This window comes from Somniosus microcephalus, chromosome 6, assembly GCF_052327205.1.
Source record: "Somniosus microcephalus isolate GS21.2 chromosome 6, FLI_Smic_1.0, whole genome shotgun sequence".
In the NCBI taxonomy this organism is placed as follows: domain Eukaryota; kingdom Metazoa; phylum Chordata; class Chondrichthyes; order Squaliformes; family Somniosidae; genus Somniosus; species Somniosus microcephalus.
Genome location: NC_140992.1, coordinates 203,949,561 through 203,971,812, shown reverse-complemented (window position 1 = coordinate 203,971,812; position 22,252 = coordinate 203,949,561). Strand labels below are relative to the sequence as shown.

Below are 22,252 nucleotides of genomic sequence, written 5' to 3'. Positions count from 1 at the left end.
CAACGATACGGCGGAGTCCCTGAGAGAAATGAGTGCCGAAATGGTGGCGATCTGGACCACCGCCTTACAGAATAGGATAGCCCTAGAGTATCTGTTGGCGGCGCAAGGAGGCACCCGTGCCCTGATCGGGACAGACTGCTGTACATATGTCCCAGATAGCTCCGAGAATATCACGAGCCTAGCAAATCATATCCAAGAAGAAATAAAGAAGCTCCATCAACCCACAAGCACAGGGTGGCTTGATTGGTTGCTAGGGAAAACCGGGTGGGGAGCGTGGATGATGCAAGGGATAATAAATAATAGTTGTAATTTGTATGTTGATGTGTTGTGCGCTGAGCCTTATAAAGTTGTGTTGCCAAACTGCTATGAAAACCGTGATGCCGATCGCCTCTATCGAGGAGGAACACACCAACCTGCTACCAAGGGACGAAGAACACCAATACGACACTGTCGAAGGAACAACCGAACCCCCCGGACATAATCCAGTGGCTGTAAGCACCGACGAAAGGGGGACCGAGGATGGTCATCTGGGAGCAAATGAATCGTGCTCCAGGACCAAGAGGAGGGATTGTTAGAATAAAATTTTGCTGGACAAGATTTTGCTGGAAAAGACACAAACAACAAATTCGCTGACTGGGACTAATTGAATCACTGCACAGTGAGACATGCCACGCTTACGCATGGCTGGAACAAAGTTCATCTCGTGTCCTGACTGGGACTAATTGAATCACTGAGGACTAACAAGGTTCACTGGTATCCTATCATCGAACTAATCACTTGTATCCTATTATCGAACTAATCACATTCCGCCGGGGAACAAGACGGAACGAAGACCTGAAGAGGCAGAATTGGCAACACAAGTGTGTAAACTCCTGACTGGAGGAAAATAACGATATGCGCTAATAAACGAATTGATTGGATGAATGTAAATGATCTAAAACCAACTTCTTGGAATTGTATATAAGCTCGGCACGTACTACAATCGGGGAGGTGCTCTCGCAGACCGCGTGGTTGCAGACGCTTCTCCCAGAGCTCTGTCATTTAATAAAGTTGTCTCTCTTACTCAAAGTCTAGTTTCCGAGGAATCATTTTTCCTACAACACCTGGGATGGCAGGAATGATGTATGGAGAGAGATTGGGTCAATTGGGCTTATAGTCGCTGGAGTTTAGAAGAATGAGGGGATCTTATTGAAACATATAAAATTCTAACAGGACTAGATGCAGGAAGGATGTTCCCGATGGCGGTGGAGTCCAGAACCAGGGGTCACAGTCTAAGGATAAGGGGTAAGCCATTGAGGACTGAGAGGAGGAGGAATTTCTTCACCCAGATAGTGGTGAACCTGTGGAATTCTCTGCCACACAGGGCCGTTGAGGTCAATTCATTAAATATATTCAAGAAGGAGTTGGATATATTTTTTGAGGCTAAAGGGATCAAGGGATATGGGGAGAAAGCAGGGACAGGGCACTGAATTTGGATGATTAGCCATGATCTCATTAAATGGCGGAGCGGGCTCAAGGGGCCAAATGGCCTACTCCTATCTTCTATGTTTCTATTAGTAACTCCTATCTATGGCCCCTAGTTCTGGACTCGCCTGCAAGTGGAAACATCTCTACATCTACCCTATCAAACCTTTTCATAATCTTGAAGACCTCTATCAGATCACCCCTCCGTCTTCTCTCTTTTCTAGAGGAGAGACCCAGCCTCTTCAATCTTTCCCGATAGGTATAAACTCTCAGTTCTGGTATCATTCTAGTAAATATTTTTTTCACCTTCTCCAGTGCATCTATATCCTTTTAGTATGGAGACCAGAGCTGTTCACAGTACTCCAAGTGTGGTCTAACCAAGTTTCTATACAAGTTTAACAACTTCTCTGCTTTTCAATTCTATCTATCTATCTAGAAATGAACCCTAGTGCTTGGTTGCTTTTTTATGGCCTTATTAACCTGCGATATTACTTTGTGATCCTGTGTATCTATACCCCTAGATCCCATTGCTCCTCTATCCCATTTAGACACTCGGGGCGCAACCTTGCCAGCCCTGGGGAGGTGGGACTGCCAGGAAAATGGCAGAATTTGGGGGCGGGTGCCCAACCCACCTCCACGCCATCTTGCCAGGAGACGGGTAGCTGTCCCGCGCCAGGTCCCGTCTCCTTGGAGGCAGGAAGAGATTACATCCACTTAATTGCCTGTTAACAGGCAGAAAATAGGATTATCCCCTTTTTGCCCACACAAGTGCGTGTTTTCCGAAGGCTCCGAACCCTGCCAGGTCACCGAGGCGAGTAGGGGGTCCAAAAGTGTGCTGTGAAGGTGAGTGATGGGTGCAAGTGTGGAGAGGTGAGTATCTGAGGTAAGTGCAAAGTGTTAGAAAAAGTGTACTTACCTTTGTTTCTTCCTGTAGGCTTCAGTCGGTGCGTATGTGGAGTCTCGCACACCGCGGTAGAGATGACAGATGGCTGTTGCATTCTCCAATGCAACAACCATCACATTTCTGCAAAAGGTCTGATGAGTTCTTCAAGACCTCATCAAACTACAGAGAATGTCACTGTTCGACAGTTTCACAGAGCTGTCAAACGATGACAATTCATCTGTCAAAACTTGACAGATGAAACGCCATACGTTGACATTCTCTGCAACCAGCTTTCCCTTGATTGGCTTGCTAAGCCCGCTGGGCGGGCTTAACAAAGTCAATCAAGGAAAAATAGCGTGGGTTGGCCAAAGGTTGATGGAGGCGGGACTGAAACCCGACAAGTGGGAGTCCCACCTCCAAAAGCTCCCCATTGAGAAAATCACCCCCTTATTTTCCAAGGAGTATGTGGCCTCCTTATTTGTACTGAGAAAATATTTTGTACTACGAGAACAGGCTATGTAAAATTTGTACCAACAGTGGTAACTTCCTCATTTATTTAAGCTGACGAAGGAGACAATGATAAATTTACACTTTCAAGGCTACAAAACCCAATATCCATCAGCTCATTTTCCAAGCCCTCCTTTTTCTGCAAATTTTCTTCCCTCCCCTGAAAGCATTGATTATTTGCTGATGTGCTATTCCATGGGTACTGGAGGCCTCTACCAAACCCAGTGAACATTCATTTTTCTACTTGGCATAATTCATTGACTGATTAATTTTCACTTACCATTCTTAAAACAATAGCCTGGATTTTGCGGTCAGCAAAGTGATGGGGGTCATCGCTGATCTCAAGGAAAGCTGCCCACAAAGATCAAGCAATATCTGTGGCATGGATTTCACCTTTCCCAACGTTAATTTCATTCTGGTGTCACCTATAAAAGATTTCCAGCACCCAGTAACAGTGATATCATCAAGCAGCCAATCACACTGAAGAATTCTTAGACAGCAAACCAGGAAGTAAAAAAGCACTGATTAGCCTTCAATTTTTAATCATTTGACACAGAGCAAAATTAAAGTTGGGACATACATATGGAATTAAGATAGAAGCCAAAATTTCAAAAACTTAAAAATATATTTTATTTTAAAAATCATGTAATGTAGGAAATGAGACTCCACATACAAAATTAGTTTTTCAGGGCCAGAGAGGTTGTTCAGCAGGAATTATGACTTAGTATGCCATTAAAAAAAATCAGTTACCTTATTAAGCAAGGCTAGAACGTAAAAGAATGAAATTCACATCAATTCACAGATTCTACATTGATTGCATCTACGAGGACTGCAACAGTGCACTCTGTGGAGGAGCAAGGCATCACCGATAGCAACTTCAGGATTTCTGCAATTAAATGCGCATGTGCGGACTCCAGAAGTTGGTGTCAGTTTGCGAGTAATGACGGCGAGCGCTGACAGTTTTGCTGTCATTACAACCGCAAATTCCCAACCTATATTGTTTTCCAAAACACAAAATGAATACTTGATAAGGAATGTTTCACATCATCTATTAATCTCGACTTGAGGTGCTACATAGATGCAGGTTCTTTAGCACATCCTCACCACAGCCCAAAGCACTTCACAGCCAATGGATTACTTTTGAAGGGTGCTTCCAGTTTTGTAAGTAAATGTAGCAGCTAATTTGCATATAGCAAGACTGACAAGTGATTAAAGAGCAAATAATCTCTTTTGCTATTAGTTGAGCTCTTATCCTATGGGCTTGCATCCATTCCCTGCTCATGGACATCCTTTTCGAGGAGTGGTAATCTGTAAATGTAGTTTTACTGGGGTTCGAGAGCATTCTCCGTGCTGTTGAAATGCTTGGAAGATGCCAATGTTGTTATCAATGGAGGGTATTGCTAGCTCATAGTATTTAACTAACTCAGGTTTCAGGCACCTCCATTATCTGCCTTACTGCTTTGGAGTCTGAAAATTGAAAATACATGCTGCACTTTCATGTACACTAACTACCATATCTTGTGCTCAACAGTTCCTGTTCCTCAATTCTGGCAAGTCTGTGAATGGGACATAGCTAACATGCAGAATACCCTTGTATTGTGGCAAGCCTGTGAATGATTGTTGGAGAAAAATCATCTCTGCCCCAGGACATTGCTGCAGGAGTTCCTCAGTGCAGTGTCCTGAGCCCAACCATTTCAATTGCTTCATCAATGACCTTCCCTTCACAAGGTCAGAAATTGGGATGTTCGCAGATGATTGGTGTCCCATTCCATTTGCAACTCCTCAGATAATGAAGCTGCATGCAGGCACGGACTGCAGGACTTGGACAACATTCAGGCTTGGGCTGATGTGTGGCGCGAAGGTTACTTGCCACTTAAGTGCCAGGCAATGACCACCTCCCCATGACATTCAATGGGATTACCATCACCGGATCCCCCACCATTAACATCCTGGGGTTCACCATTGACCAGAAACTTAACTGGACCAGCCACATAAATACCGTGGCTACAAGAGGAGGTCAGAGGCTGGGTATTCTACAGGGAGTGACTCATCTCCTGACGCCTGAAAGCCATTACACCATCTACAAGGCACAAGACAGGAGTGTGATAGAATACTCTTCACTTGCTCCAACACTCAAAAAGCTCAACACCATTCAGGACAAAGCAGCTGGTTTGATTAGCACCCCATCCACCATCTTAAACATTCACTCTCTCCACCATCGGCACAACATGACTGCAGTGTGTACCATCTACAAGATGCCCTGCAACAACTCACCATGGCTTCTTCGACAGCATGGCCCAAACTCGCGGCCTCTACTGCCTGGAAGGACAAGGGCAGCAGACGCATGGGAACACCACTACATCCAAGTTACACACCATCTTGACTTGGAAATACATCACCGTTCCTCCACTGTAGTTGGGTCAAAATCCTGGAACTCCCTGCCTAACAGCACTGTGGGTGTACCTTCACCACACAGACTGTAGCGGTTCAAGGCGGTGGCTCACCACCACTTTCTCAAGGGCAATTGGGAATGGGCAATAAATGCTGGCTTTGCCAGTGATGCCCACATTCCATGAATGAAAAAAAATCCACTGTGACAGGATAAAGGAGTAATTTGAACAGTGTGTGGGAGGATTACAGTGCTCGCACTGCTATCACAAACTGTGTTGAATGAAAACAGACACCAAGAAAACTAGGACTCAAAGCTCATTACAAACTTGTAAGGCTTATTTCCACTCTCCAGTTGAACATTTTCCTGAATGCAGTAACTAGTCCTCTCCCAGTCATGATGGCCACAATTTCTAAGTCGTCACTAAGGGGTTCCAACATCAAAAGCTTTCTTCACAACCAGTTTTGTAAGAGTAATGGAAATCAATATATTTTGAAATATTAATGTTGACATAAGGGACTGTACTTCAGCACCAGGGAAAGCAATTGTGACTACCCAACAGGAAGTTAATTTCTGCTCAGAACAGGTTACTCAGTAAGCCTGTTTTACATGGGGAGGGTGAAAAGATTGATTAAAATTACATGTGTTAGCTTACTTTTAGCCAGAATAGGCATAAATGGCACATGCTTGTAGTTCATACAAAATATTAATTCTTAAAACAGTGGAAGTAAATCAGGATGTTGCACACCAGTTTGGCCAGATAAAATATACAATGGATTCTAAACACCAATACAATATAAATACAGAATTGGTGTGAAAATGTCACACACATCATTTTACTTTGTTTTAATAAATGTGTCGTAAGTCTTTAAACACGTTTTCTGTATTCAAATTTTATTATGCAAATAATTTTTCTGGTGTTTGACATTGGGCAAAGAATACCATCATCTGATTTTTTTTGTACAGTGGTAAATAGGAATGTAGTGAGATTTTCCAAAGTACTTGTCGGTGCAGTACAATATGATCAAGTCAACCATTTAAGTTTGAATTCTCCACCAATAAAACCCAACATGACATACCAAACTAATCCAAAATGGCACTACTGCTCCATTTTCAAGCCCAGTTATTCAACAATTGTTCCTCAAACTGCATCATATAAATTTCCAGCAAAAGTTGCTGTATCCCTGTCTTGCCCTACAATTGAGAATCCTTTCAACTGCACTGTATTCAAAACATCAGACAGTTTCATAATTCATTGCTTTAGCAAGTGTGTTTCTGGTCCGATATAAAATTAAGGGGAAAAAAGCTCAAATCTGTTGCATTACAAAACTTGGCAAATGCAATCATTAAAGTTAAAGATGGATGAAAAAAATCTTCTTGCATCAGTAAAACACGCACTGTTTCATTAAATAAATAATTTATAATTTTGCTATCCACAAGGCTTGGTTCTGTAGACAGATTATAAATGTTTGTGATTAACAAAACAAAACTTGCAAAGTACGTTGATTACCACAGATGTATTATGTTTAAAAAAAGTTCAATGTTCTTTGGAATCATCAGATCTCAAATTCTACCAATTAATTTGGCAAATCATGTAGCTTTGAGTAGTTCGGTCTTCCTTGTATTATTTCTCCAGCAAAAGTTGATACTGCTACTCTTATCACACACCTGGGCCTTGTGGAACACTGCCTACAAAAGTAAACATTTCTGCAGACAAGTAAAAATGGAAAGATGAAAATTTCTCTCATTATTCACAAACATTTTTCTTCTAGATTTGCTGCCGTTGCATATATCCTTGGAGTCTTCTGTAGCCCTTCAGAGCTTCTGATGGGTTGGACAGTGTGCCAGACTGATGCTGAATAAAAGTACAGTATGGTGAGCACCACCTTCTTTTAGTCAGGAGGGAAAAAAAACAAAACAAGTAGATCTCTTTATTCTTGAAACAAGCTGGAGTTTGCACCTTTAAAAATGCAAGATTTTTTTGTGCTCAAGGGGAGGGATGTTAAGTGCTGAGGAATGGAACACTTTCCATTTCAGGCACCCAATGTCCATGTCAAGCACTCGCAGGTCAGGTATTTTATGTTTAGATGCAGAGTAAAGTTTCTCTACATTGCCCCAACAATGTGCCTCACCCCCAAACAATGTACCTTAACCCAACCTCAAGAGCACTCTACTGCAGCAGTATGACATTTATCATTTCCCACAATAGCCAACTTGTGGCATCAGCGAGATGACCAATTTAGTGCTAAAATGCAGCCTGGTTTGTGCCGTGGGTCCATGCACACTCGGAGCCTTGTTGAAACTGCCCAAACTTGTTCCACTGGAAACTATGCCAAATTAGCCCTTTTTGGCTAATGGAGTAATACTAGCATCCACACACATTGCATTTTGGACGGTATATGTCCCAGCTGGAGCATTTCATTCGTTAGCACTTGGTACTAATGTTGATCAGAACAGGTCTTAGAAGAAAAGAGAGTTCAGGAAATGTGTGAAATCAGCCTGACCCGGGTCTTTATTTCTTGACGACACAAAGGACAGGTGTCCAGCTGCAAGGCACATTCCATGCATAGGTCACTGGTAAAAAGAAAGATCAAACATTAAAATAAGCCTTATAAAATATCCAGGTGACCACTGTAGAGCCACACAATCATTCCAAAATTTTCAATTAAAATTGTATAATCATAAATTAAAACATTAGTACACTACATGATCACAGAATAAAACACTGCACTGCCCTAATGTTTAGTGCCACTTTATCCTAGCCCAGCACAAATAAGAATGCAAGTTTGGGGAATCGGCAAGACCACTTTCCCAATATAATTTTCATAGTTTCTTCTGGAGGTTTCCTCTGAAGGTACTGTCATAGGACATCAATGGGAAACCTCGAGGCTTCCTATAGCTCAGCAAAGGCTACAAGAACTCTGGTTCAGCCAACAATCATATGAACATCTATATAAAATGGATAGCATTCCACAGGAAGCTGGATCAGTTCATAAAGCTATACTGCTGGTAATCTATTGAGATTATTATAGCTCGTGTTCCTCAATTGTCAACAACTCTTGTGGGGCTGTTCCAGTCAAGTCAGTCATCGGCTCAGACAGGACTAAAAGCTTGTCTCTTAATGTCATACAGGCATAAAATGTACCGTCCTCATCCAGTCCACTGGTCTGCAGGACTGTGGACTAGACTGAGTCTTGAAGAACTGATGAGTTTTCTTTTATAATCTACTCAACAGGAGTTAAATGTTCTATCACCACATGTGAAGAAGTTGACAACTGACAAAATAGGGCTTTTTTTTTTTTAAATTAAAAAAGGATTCCTATTCCTTCAGTCATCATTGCTACTCATTTGCCCCAGTATAGATTTGGCGCAATTCCTTGGCCAAGGAGTTGCAGTTCATAACTGAAGACACTTTGCAGCCTTTATAGAATGGAGATGCTGTACATTTGGCCATCTTCCTTCATTTGATGACCTCCTTGGCACTTAATAAAATTAGAAGTTTCTAATTTTTCTGTTTTCAGACAATTATCTTCAAACAGCTCCAATGTTCTTAAATAAGTTTCCAAATAAATTAAGACTTTATGCATGTTAACCCCAAGAGGAAATACTGCAAAAAAATGCTTATACACAAGAGCTTTTATTTAAACACAAAACATTATATAAATATGAAGTTATAAATATGAAGTACTGATTTACAAAGTACGCTGCAGTGAAGTAGTTAGCAAGCCATAAAAAAGACGTTTATTCTTTGGGAGGTGGAAAGAGAGTTCACCAATAAATTTTTAGCATCTATTTTGAATTATGAGTTGGTAAAGGGATACATTAACACGTGCCTTCCTTTACAGATTACACTACTAATTTCCCCCCCTAAACCAAGTTCCTTCTCTTAAATAGGGCAGGACGTCATGTACATGCTAGTGAGGGGTAGGTAGCCCATGAGTTTAAGGGCAAATAACTCAAAACACATCATAGAAAGTATCCAGTGAATTAATAGACACTAGATATTAGTAATCAATAATCACATAACCAGATCATTTTAGCAGAGGAATGAGCCATCAGCAATTTGGGAAAAAGCTAGTCATACACATGTATTACATATGTTCAACAAGCTAAAGGGGAGACAGCAATGGATGTGAGCAGCAGTGATTCCGAATCCGATCTAGTGAAAACTCCTGGCAAAATTGGGAAGGGGTTGGTTTTGTTTCTGGTGCATGCCAAGAGAAAATTATAGTGTAGCGGTTGACAGAAGGCAATTTGCTATTTAGTGTTTAAATGCATTAACAGGAGGTAGTTAAAGTGGTGTGAAAGGAGGAAGATCTTTGAAACATTTAGCATTAGTCTGTGCTTAAGGAGATTTAATGTGCACATCTGAATGTACATCAGTTTTTAAACACCGATAAAATTTTAAATTTAAAAAACGGTCAAAAAGTGGGAAAGAAAGTAATTTTGTTTGAGAGAAAGAAATAAGCTCGAGTAAGAACTGGGTAGCTGGTGACAGAAAGCAGAGTTGCATTTATTATCTTTGCAGCTAATGTCTATGTGGTAAGGAGTCATGCCAAACCACAACATATGGTTGGGCTTGGATTCTTAGCACATATAAACTCAAGAAACTTTTCAAAAATGTTTGTTTAAACTTAATCATAAGCATAAGCAATGTAGGAAGAGTACATTAGAGTCAAGAAAAAGTCTTCACAGGTCAGCCATTATTTCAACTTAAAAAAAAAAAAAAAAAACATGCAATACTTTGAGAAAAGATGTGATTTACAGGCAAGCAGTGGCAAGAGTGTGTCGGGAAGCTCAAATGATCTTGCTCATGCAGTGAAGATGCCTGGAAAAAGATTCTGAAGTTCCCCCTAAAACGTGTGAAAATAACCCAAACCCCTTTCCCTTTGGAGGACCGTAGTCTTTTATAAGATACGATACATAATATGAATTAGCATCACTTTTCTACTGCCACAAACACACCATACAAAAATTCAGTTATGCCACTTAATCCATGGTAGGTGGTTACCAAAAAGAGTAAATCTTGTACAATTCCTACAGGACTTTGAAGCAACAGATGTATGGTGCACAACAGACACACTTATTTTTGATAGGATCTCTCCTGAGAAAGATAGGGAAGGGGCAATTGCAATTGGAACAGTGCAAAGAGCTATTATCATGAAGACAGTATCCAAAATACTGGGAAGTTATGAAAATCTTCTACATGAAGGGCAGAGTCTTTCAAATCTATGGGGGGGAAAAAAATATCAGACTTGCAGTCTAATGCGATAGATAATGCGTACATCAGTAATGACATAGAATGGTGGCTTACATCAGTAATATCCAATATGGAAACAAGAAACTCCGACCGTGGACAACCATCATTACAAACAAGCAGAGATGCTTCAGCTAAAACAAGACTGCAACATACCTATGTCCACATGGTCTGAGTTCTGTATCAGCCATCTCATCACAGCAGAGTGTGCAACAGTTTTCCCGTATGCTCACTTGTTTCAATAAAGCTAGACGTCTGTGCCTTAAAACACAACACTATTTTGTCAGTTTTATAAAATATTATACTGGATCTCAGTTCATTCACATTTCTAATGATTACACCCATATATGCATCCTGTTGAGGGCCTAACATGCAGATAAAAACACCCACTGGTTATGAAAATAAGTGATTCTTTTTACAATACCACAAGACCTTTAAGTGTAGCATATAATGCAGTTAGGTTTTATGTTTGATACTGAATGTACTCACCTTGGAAGAATTATTTTTTCTTCGGGCGAAAGGGAGGCATATTCATTAAATGTGCTGAATTTGACTGTTGGAGGATACTTAAATGGTTTTGCTCCAAAATTAAACTCACACTGTTGATACGACATGAAACTGGCAGCAGCAAAGAAGCCAGATCTGCAATTAAATAATTTTAAAAAATAGTAAATAGTAAACCGCACTCAGTATTTGGCCTTTACAATTTTGGAAATGGTTTCTTCTGTGATAAGATGCCAAAGCAGTAAAAAAAAAGTATACCCTGTACTATGTATATTTAAAAAAAGTATTGTCCTTTTTAAATGGTGATTTGCATTTTGATGTTGACAGGACAATAGATCATTAAGTGCCGACATATTTTCACATCACAAAAGGGAGACAACTAGAATTTCTGATTTCATCTAACAGTTGAAACCGTAGCTCTTCAGTGGTCTGAAGAGTCTGAAAACACTGGGACAAATCTTCTAAGTTCAGATAAACTGGACAGCCTACAACACTGGTTACTCTATTAGAAAAGCAAAGGACTCCACATGCTAGGGTATGAAGTAGTCATCCCACCACATGACTTCAGACTTCAACATTGGACTCTCATTGTCTTCTCCCTGTCTTCCGTTTATAAGGACATGTCTCTATATCTTTGTCATACCTATGTAACCTGAATTCCTTCTGTCCATTTGTGTACGGATTTTGTCTGTCACTCCAGACTGAGCTCATTACTTCTATCTCCTTTGTCCCCATTTAGCATCTCTTGGGCCCTTCTCTCCAGTCTCCGCCCCTTCCCATACACCACGTTTTATTTCTCCCCTCTTGGTTACTGTGTCCCCCTCTCACCAATCCCTACTCTTCTGCCGTCGCCCCAGGCTTGAATCCCTCTTGGATAAATCCACAGCTAACCTCCATGCATCGGCATACTGCAACCCCAACTGCCCCATTCTCCTCTCCTCGCTGACCTTCCTGCCCAATGGGACCACGGGGAACTAATGTTACCAACCTCCTTTCTGTCCCGCACACCCAATCCATCACTAGCCCCCCTGACTCTACCAGCGGATCAACTATCACCACCCTCTCCACATTTCCCTCCAGAATGTCCAGTCACTTCTGAACAAGGACCCTGCCATCTACTGCCTTACTGTGGATATTTGCATTGAAATCCTGGCTTTGACAAACTTCATCAGTTGTGACTCCTTGCCCCTAACTGAAGCCCCTCTGCCTGGCAACACTTTCACCACTTGCCCTGCTGAAACTGCCATGGTGGTGGTACAGCTCATATTACAAATTCACACCTTGATCTTTCCCCCCCCCTGCTCTTCTAACAGCTTCCCCTCCTTTGAGCAGCTCACTAGTTCCAACTCTCACCTCCACTTTAAAATCTTTATTTACCTCACTATCTCCCAAGCTCCACCCTGGGTTTCTTACCAAGATATCCTCCCTCATCCTCTGCAATGACCAACTCTTCATCCTCAGGTGATTTTAATGTCCATCTAAACTCAGCTTGCCACCTCTCCTCTGATTTCACTGTCCTCCCACCAATAATCACAGACAACAACTTGCATTTATATAGCACCTTTAACATAGTAAAACATCCCAGCAGCATTATCAAACAAAATGTGATGGAGCCACATAAGGAGATATTAGGGCAGATGGTAGGTTTTAAGGAGCGTCTTAAAAAAAAGACTTGCAATTATATAGCGCCTTTCACTACCACCGGATGTCCCAAAGCACCTTACAGCCAATGAAGTACTTTTTGGAGTGTAGTCACTGTTGTAATGTAGGAAGAGGGAGGTAGAGAGATGGAGAGGTTTAGGGAGAGAATTCCAGAGCTTAAGGCCTAGGCAGCTGAAGGCACAGCTGTCAATGGTAGAGTAATTAAAATCGGGGATGTGCAAGAGGCCAGAATTGGAAGAGCTCAGATATCTTGGAAGGTTGCAGAGCTGGAGGAGGTTACAGAGATAGGGAAGGGTGAAGCCATGGAGGATTTGAAAACAAGGCTGAGAATGTTAAAAATTGAGGCGCTGCTCATACTGGAGCCAATGTAGGTCAGCGAGCACGGGGTGATGGGTGAACAGGACTCGGTGCGAGTTAGGATACGGGCAGTAGAGTTTTGGATGAGCTCAAGTTTATAGACCACCTCAACATTGCCATCTCATGTGGCCCCTCTGCTCCCCTGGCCTCAATCACAGACAAGGACACTTCTCATCACTGCATTTTATCCCTCACCAACTACATCCCCTTTTCCATAAAAGCCCACTTCGTACTCCATCTACTCCTGGAAAAACCCTCCATGCCAGTTACAATTGTATTTTCAAGCTGCAAACTGCTTAGCCTTTGGCCCTCCATTTGCCATAATACTTTTGCAGCCGCCAATCTGCTCAACCAGTACCACTCTGCCACCTTTCATGCCCATGTACCCAGTAAAACCTTTACTCTTTCCCACCCTCGTAATTTCTGCTGTTATGGCTCTCATCTTAACTCCTGTCTGGAGCACAACTGGTTTAGCCATCCATTACTAGATCTGCTGAGACCACATCAAGCATTATCTGGCTTCGCTCTCCTCTGCCAAAACTATCCACCAATCCAGGATCATCCCCGACCAATCAGGGAACAACCTTTACCAATCTTCCAGGTCCAGGAATTTTCAAGAGGTCAGGTTTCCAAGTTTTGAATTTCCAGAGGGATTGAGAAGAGGAGAGGCAGTAAAAGCAAGGGGTCTTCGATTTTGTGTGTTTGGTGGAGTCACATTACTGTGTAATCATGTGGCCCACTCACTGTTTTTGACACATTTATCTCGCCCAGAGCACCAAATGGGTGTTGTTGGGGTACAAAGGTCATCAGAGGCTAACTCAGATACAAAAAGGAATAAAAAATACTAATTAAATGCTAGGATTAATTACAAGAGATTCAGAATATAAAAGCCAGGAAATATTACTGCAATCATATGGAGTGTGCAAGTCGGGCCTCATTGGGAATAGTGTGTTCAGTATTGGGCACCACACCTTAAGGAGGATATACTATTTCTGGATAAAGTCCAGCAACAATTCACCAGGACAATATCGGAGATGAATAGACTGAACTACGACAAGAGATGCGGTGGATTATATTGCCTAGAGAGGAGTAGGTTAAGGGGTGAACGGATAAAGGTGGCCAAAATAATAAAGGGAATTGATATGGCAGGGAACATTTCTTCCAGTAGGAGAATCATTTTAGAATTTGAGCTAAACTGGTTAAAAGCAAATCCAGTAAAATCTTCACACAAAGGGTTGAGAATGTGGAACAGTGTCCCAGAAAGCCATGTATGTCATCGCAATTGAGATGTTTAAAAGGGAGATAAATAAGAACTTCAGAAATAAGGTTATTAAAAGGATCTGGAAAAAAGCAGGGAATTGGGATTAAAAAGGTATAACTGCCATAGCTGGCCCAATGGTCTACCAATACCACCCATGTTGATAATGGGCTTCAATTTCTTCTAAAAAAAAACTCCAGATACAATTTTATGTGGGGCAGACTACATATTTAATAAAGAAGTATCTGAAAAAATAAGTAAAAACAAAGCAATACTTGGCTATTCTACACAGAATCTTCTAAGTCTTGCTTTATATATCCAGCTTCCCCTAATCCTTCTCTAAGGCTGAAGGAGCCACAACTCCACCTTCCCACAATCGAGCCCCTCAAAATTGTTACTCTAGTTTCTTGGGTTCTCGTAACGTCACTGGCTTTTAGCTGGGCTGCTCAATGCAACACTGACATGGCAGCAGATACCATCATGTTTGAGATATAGATATAGATGTAAATAGTTTTTTTTAAACTTGCCATAATGTTTAGGTATCACACTAAAAGAGTGTTAAAATCAATACACACGTCCTTCACAGGATTTTAAAAAAGGTAACTGCAATATTTTTTTCTACTGGATTTATACCATATCATTTATACAGACCCACTCAACTCATACTATGAAAGTAATCATTTTATAAAGGAATGCGGAGTAAATTAGAATATGCCTCAAGAGCACATCAAACATTTTGGAAAATATTCCATATAACTCATTGCTTTCAATTTGCTGCTATTTTGTAGATGGCAAACAATTATACAATTCACACAAATTACTTTGGATTGTAAATAAAACACTGGCAAAAAGGATCACTTAACAGGAGTACATACAAAAGCTGGAATGTGTTTTGGGGATTTTCAATTTCTATTTAATTAAATATATTTTAAGTGCAGTAACCTGTACTGAAAAATACTGTGTTCCTTTGCTATCTGGAAATATTCCACATCAAATCAACTAATACTAACCAAGATATTTGAGGAGCGATTTGCAACATATTTTAGCTCGAATTTCACTACTCTAGGAGCAGCTGGTTTCATCAGGATCAACTCAAAGCAGTTCTTCCCAAAAATTTACTTACGTGGCTGATGAAAAGACTTGCTTCTCTGGGGGTAGCTGGTTTCCATTAAGATAGAAAATCATCGCCTTCTTATTCAAGTCTAAAAGAAATCCTATTGTGTCCCCTGCATGGAAAGAGAGCAAAAACGTTCCCAGTTAAAATCTACACAAACATAAAATACTAGTCATTTAGAACTCCTGTTTAATTGTGATAAACAGAGTGAAATGAGAGGTATTACTCATTCACAATTCAGGCTCGAGTTATATCGTTCTGGATCACAGGTGGCTTCTTTTTCAGTAAAGCCAGTCCAGACATGAAACGTATTTTATTTACAAAACAAACCTATCGCCCATTAGATTGTTTATAGGCAAAATGGGGCATGGTTGTGATATTTAGTCAAGATGGATCAACATTTCATCCACTCGGCACTGCTGACTGAAGATGGTTGCAAACGCTTCAGTTTTGTCTTTTACACTCATGTGCTGGGCTATGCCATCATTGAGGATGGGTATATTCATGGAGCCTCCTACTCCAGTTAGCTGTTTAATTGCCTACCACCATTCATGACTGGATGTGGCAGGACTGCAGAGCTTTGATCTGATCCATTGGTTGTGGGATTGCTTAGCTCAGTCTAGAACATGCTGCTTCTGCTGTTTAGCGTGTATGTAGTCCTTTGTGGTAGCTTCACCAGGTTGGCACCTCATTTTTATGTACACCTGGTGCTGCTCCTGGAATGCTCTTCTACACTCCTCATTGAACCAGGGTTAGTCACCTGGCTTGATGGTAATGGTAGAGTGATGGATATGCCAGGTCATGAGGTTATAGATTGTGGTGGAATACAATTATGCTGCTGCTGGCTCACACTGCCTCATGGATGCCCAGTTTTGAGCTGTTAGATCTGTTCTGAACCCATCCCATTTAACACGGTGGTACTGCCACACAACACGATGGAGGGTGTCCTTCGTGTGAAGACGGGACATCGTCTCCACAAGGACTGTGCGGTGGCCACTGCTACCAATACCGGCATGGACAGATGCATCTGAGACAGGTAGATTGGTCAGGACGAGGTCAAGTAGGTTTTTCCCCTCGTGTTGGTGTTCTCACCACCACCTCAAGCCCAGTCTGACAACTACATCCTTCAGAACTCACCCAGCTTGGTCAGTAGTGGTGCTACCGAGCCACTCTTGGTGATGGGACATTGAAGTCTCCCACCCAGAGTACATTCTGCACCACTGCTACTGTCAGTGCTTCTTCCAAGTGGTATTCAACAGGAGGTTTCCTTGCCTACGTTTAACCTGATGCCATGAGACTTCATGGGGTCCAGAGTTAAGGTTGAGAACTCCCAGGGCCACTCCCTCCTGACTGTATACCACTGTGCCACCACCTCTGGTGGGTCTGTCCTGCCGGTGGGACAGCACATGGTGATGGAGGAGTCTGGGAAGTTGGCTGAAAGCTATGATTCTATGAGTATGACTGTCAGGCTGTTGCTTGACTACTCTGTGGGACAGCTCTCCCAATTTTGACACAAGTCCCCAGATGTTAGTGAGGCGCACTTTTGCAGAGTGTGCCTTTGTCGTGTCCTAATCCGGTGCCTAAGTGGTCCGTCTGGTTTTATTATCGTTTTTCGTAGCGGTTTGATACAACCGAGTGGCTTGCTAGGCCATTTCAGAAGGCAGTTTAGAGTCAACCACATTGCTGTGGGTCTGGAGTCACACATGGGTCAGACCGGGTAAGGACAGCAGGTTTCCTTCCCTAAAGGACATTAGTGAACCAGGTCTGGTCTGCATAGGTCAACTACTTACTAAACCTTCAAGAAGTGCATGGAGAAATGTTTAATTATATTCCAATTTTAATGTTAGCAAATGAGATACATCAAATCCCACTGTTTGTAGTAATCGGAAGCCAAAAGCTACAAAATAAAGTTCAGTACGCCGGGTTGAGCAGAATTTAACACTACCTTCTTTCCAGCAAGGGTGGATGTGTGGTTCACTTCTGGCATTGTACCAAATCAGCTGCCGGCAGCCATCATATGCACACGAGTATTCATCATCTCCAATCCCATAACCCTCCTTTAGAAAGGAACACACAGCTAGTACCGAAGTCCACTTAAAATAGTTCATAGTTTCAGCATAACCCAGGGTATATTTGCAGGATATTGCAAATCAATAATTATAGATACATTTACTAAAGGAACAGGAATTAAATGCTAAACGCAGGAAATTCAGCACTGAGAGTTCAGCTAGGTATATTTATTCAATGTAATAGTGTTGACTGTATGCAAATGACCAAATCGTCATTTTGACTGCATTCGCTTAAAAAAAAAAAGGCTTCCACTGCCTCTGAGTTTATCCAGACCAGGAAAGTTCCAGGTTAGATTCCTGGGTTGTATAGAATTTGCTGATCTCAACTGGGATGGTGTAAGGGTACTCAAATGCCCTGGAGTAGGAAAAGGAAGACTGATGGAGCTTCCCACTCTTAACTACTATCCAGTAATCCTTTCTGGAAGTGCATGTGTGGACAGTCAGGATTGGATTGGGTTCAGCTGTGTTGTGTCCTTCCCTGCTACAACTGATAATCTGCTGACCCATCACTCCCCCCTGCAGTCAAATTATCAACACTCAGAAAATGAAAGTACCTCTGTTATTCCACATTTTTGAATTGGCTCACTACATTTCATCTATTGGAATTTAGTGATCTGGATCAACATTTAGAATAAGAAATGTGAAACAAGTCTTCGATTCATTTAAAAAGTATTTTGATAACTTACATGATTAAGAAATTTACTATCCTTGGTCGCCCAACCAATCTGCATTACACCAGAAGTAATTACAGTTACTTCATAGTACCATACTCCAGAATCTACACAGAACGTACACCGGACACTCTCAAATGAGGATGCATCACATCGAGCCTGCAAGAGAATAAACACATTGAACAATCAATTTATGCAATAACCCTGACGAGATTCAAGCCTAGGATTTTGTGCATCAAATCCCTGTACTAGCAAAATTAGAATTCGAAAGTGAGGAAGCTTTAGTTGCACAATAGATCGTTCAACCTCATCTGTTTTGGACACTGAACTTCAGGAAAGATTATATTGGTCTTGGAAGGGATACAGTGCAGATTCACCAAAATTATACCAGGACTTAAAGGGTTAAATTGAGGGGCCAGGTTACATGAATTTGGCTTATATTCTCTTGAATTTAGAAGGCTGAGGGGTGATCTAATCGAGGTATTTAAAATGATAAAAGGATTTTTTAAAAACATTTTTTATTATTCATTGATGGGATGTGGGCGTCGCTGGCTAGGCCTGCATTTAGTGCCCATCCCTAATTGCCCATGAGATGATGGTGGTGAGCCGCCTTCTTGAACCGCTGCAGTCCATATGGTGTAGGTACACCCACAATGCTGTTAGGAAGGGAGTTCCAGGATTTTGGCCCAGCGACAGTGAAGGAACAGCGATACAGGTCCAAGTCAGGATGGTGTGTGGCTTGGAGGGGAACTTGTAGGTGGTGATGTTCCCATGCGTCTGCTGCCCTTGTCCTTCTAAGTGGTAGAGGTCGTGGGTTTGGAAGGTGCTGTTGAAGGAGCTTTGGCGAGTTGCTGCAGTGCATCTTGTAGATGGTACACACTGCAGTCACAGTGCGCCGGTGGTGGAGGGAGTGAATGTTGAAGGTGGTGGATGGAATGCCAATCAAGCGGGCTGCTTTATCCTGAATGGTGTCGAGCTTCTTGAGTGTTGTTGGAGCTGCACTCATCCAGGCAAGTGGAGAGTATTCCATCACACACCTGACTTGTGCCTTGTAGATGGTGGAAAGGCTTTGGGGAGTCAGGAGGTGAGACACTCGCCGCAGAATTCCCAGCCTCTGGCCTGCTCTTGTAGCCACAGTATTTATATGGCTGGTCCAGTTCAGTTTCTGATCAATGGTAACCCCCAAGATGTTGATAGTGGGGGAATGTTACTTGCCACTTGTCAGCCCAAGTCTGAATGTTGTCCAGGTCTTGCTGCATACGGACACGGACTGCGTCAGTATCTGACGAGTCTCGAAATGGTGCTGAACAGTGTGCAATCATCTCAGAGTCATAGAGTAATACAGCACGGATAGAGGCCCTTCGGCCCATCGTGTCCGCGCCGGCCATCAAGCCCTGTCTAATCTAATCCCATATTCCAGCATTTGGCCCGTAGCCTTGTATGCTATGGCATTTCAAGTGCACATCCAAATGCTTCTTAAATGTTGTGAGGGTTTCTGCCTCCACAACCCTTTCAGGCAGTGAGTTCCAGACTCCAACCACCCTCTGGGTGAAAAAGTTCTTTCTCAAATCCCCTCTAAACCTCCCGCCCTTTACCTTGAATCTATGCCCCCTAGTTATTGACCCCTCTACTAAGGGAAAAAGCTCCTCAGCATCCATCCTATCTATGCCCCTCATAATTTTGTACACCTCAATCATGTCCCCCCTCAGCCTCCTCTGCTCCAAGGAAAACAAACCCAATCTGCCCAGTCTCTCTTCATAGCTGAAGCGCTCCAGCCCTGGTAACATCCTGGTGAACCTCCTCTGCACCCTCTCTAACGCGATCACATCCTTCCTGTAGTGTGGCGACCAGAACTGCACACAGTATTCCAGCTGTGGCCTAACCAGTGTTTTACACAGCTCCATCATAACCTCCTTGCTCTTATATTCAATGCCTCGGCTAATGAAGGCAAGTATCCCATATGCCTTTTTTACCACCTTATCCACCTGTTCCGCCGCCTTCAGGGATCTGTGTACTTGCACACCCAGATCCCTCTGACCCTCCGTCTTGCCTAGGGTCTTTCCATTCATTGTGTATTCCTTTGCCTTGTTAGTCCCCCCAAAGTGCATCACCTCGCACTTTTCCGGGTTAAATTCCATTTGCCACTGTTCCGGCCATCTGACCAACCCATCTATATCGTCCTGCAGACTGAGGCTACCCTCCTCGCTATTTACCACCCTACCAATTTTTGTATCATCCGCGAACTTACTGATCATACCCTTTACATTCATATCCAAGTCATTAATGTAGACCACAAACAGCAAGGGACCCAGCACCGATCCCTGTGGTACCCCACTGGCCACAGGCTTCCAGTCACAAAAACAACCTTCGACCATCACCCTCTGCCTTCTGCCACTAAGCCAGTTTTGTATCCAATGTGCCAAGGCACCCTGGATTCCATGGGCTCTTACCTTCTTGACCAGTCTCCTGTGCGGGACTTTATCAAAGGCCTTACTGAAATCCATGTATACCACATCCACTGCGTTACCCTCATCCACACATCTAGTCACCCCCTCAAAAAATTCAATCAAATTAGTCAGACATGATCTTCCCTTGACAAAGCCATGTTGACTATCCCTGATTAATCCTTGCCTCTCCAAGTGGAGACAAATTTTGTCCCTCAGGATTTTTTCCAGTAATTTTCCTACCACTGATGTTAGGCTCACTGGCCTGTAGTTCCCCGGTTTTTCCCTACTACCCTTCTTGAATAATGGTACTACATTAGCGGTTCTCCAGTCCTCTGGCACATCCCCTGTGGCCAGAGAGGTCCTGAATATATGTGTTAGAGCCCCCGCAATCTCCTCCTTTGCCTCACACAGCAGCCTGGGATACATTTCATCCGGGCCTGGGGATTTATCCATTTTTAGGCCAGCTAAAACCGCCAATACCTCCTCCCTCTCGATGTTAATATGTTCGAGCATATCACAGTCCCCCCGCCCTATTTCTATGTCTACATCGTCCTTCTCCATAGTGAAAACAGATGCAAAAAATTCATTTAGAACCCCTCCTACATCTTCCGGCTCCACACACAGATTGCCACTTTTGTCCCTAATGGGCCCTATTTTTTCCCCTAGTTATCCTCTTACCCTTAATATACTTATAAAACATCTTCGGATTTTCCTTTATTTTGCTCGCCAGTGTTATTTCATGGCCCCTCCTTGATCTCCTAATTTCTTTAAGTATCCCCCTGCACTTTTTGTACTCCTCTAGGGCTTCCTCCGTCTTTAGCCTTTTGTATCTACCAAAAGCCCTCCTTTTTTTCCTAATCCATTCTCGTATATCCCCTGACATCCAAGGTTCCCTGTGGTTTTTGGAACCACCCTTGACCTTTACGGGAACATGTTGCCATTGTATGATCTCAATCTCCCTTCGGAAAGCCTCCCATTGCTCCGATGCGGATTTTCCTACAAGTAGCTGATCCCAGTCCATTTTGGCCAGATCCTGCCTTATCCTATTAAAATCGGCCTTCCCCCAATTTAGAACCTTTATTTCCGGCCCATCCCTGTCCTTTTCCATGACCACCTTAAATCTTACCATATTATGGTCACTATCACCAAAGTGCTCACCTACTAGCACTTTTTCCACTTGGCCGGCCACATTCCCTAGAATTAGGTCCAGTACCGCCCCCTCTCTTGTAGGACTTTCTACATGCTGGCTCAAAAAGCTCTCCTGGATGCACTTTAAGAATTCTACACCCTCTGAGCCTTTCACACTTTGACTATCCCAGTTAATATTGGGGAAGTTGAAATCCCCCATTATTATTACCCTATTATTTGCACATTTCTCTGAGATTTGCCTACATATCTGTTCCTCTATCTCCCCCTGACTGTTTGGAGGCCTATAGTACACTCCCAGCAAAGTGCTTGCCCCCTTTTTGTTTTTAAGCTCCACCCATATGGCCTCATTAGAGGACCCTGCTAATATATCATCCCTCCTTACTGCAGTAATTGACTCCTTAATTAATATTGCGACACCCCCTCCTCTTATACCTCCCCCTCTGTCTTGCCTGAAGATTCTGTACCCCGGAATATTGAGCTGCCAGTCTTGCCCTTCCCTCAACCATGTCTCCGTGATAGCA

General features: G+C 42.6%; 2 protein-coding genes across 3 annotated transcripts in view; both read right to left on the bottom strand.

Annotated features, from left to right (window-relative positions):
- Positions 1-6,007, bottom strand: part of arl2bp (ADP-ribosylation factor-like 2 binding protein) — a 33,405-nt gene extending 27,398 nt beyond the window's left edge. For both annotated transcript variants that reach the window (XM_085991257.1, XM_085991260.1), the window contains exon 1: positions 3,135-6,007. The gene's annotated coding sequence lies outside the window, so the exon portion shown is untranslated. The remainder of the gene's footprint in view (positions 1-3,134) is intronic.
- Positions 6,008-6,116: 109 nt separating this feature from the next.
- rspry1 (ring finger and SPRY domain containing 1) overlaps positions 6,117-22,252 on the bottom strand; it is a 90,258-nt gene continuing 74,122 nt past the window's right edge. The window contains exons 11-16 of the mRNA XM_085991262.1: positions 18,151-18,294; positions 17,341-17,452; positions 15,405-15,507; positions 10,990-11,142; positions 10,657-10,761; positions 6,117-7,817 (exon numbers count right to left, since the gene is read on the bottom strand). Coding sequence (XP_085847388.1) covers positions 7,721-7,817; positions 10,657-10,761; positions 10,990-11,142; positions 15,405-15,507; positions 17,341-17,452; positions 18,151-18,294 — 714 coding nt within the window. The 3' untranslated portion in view covers positions 6,117-7,720. The remainder of the gene's footprint in view (positions 7,818-10,656; positions 10,762-10,989; positions 11,143-15,404; positions 15,508-17,340; positions 17,453-18,150; positions 18,295-22,252) is intronic.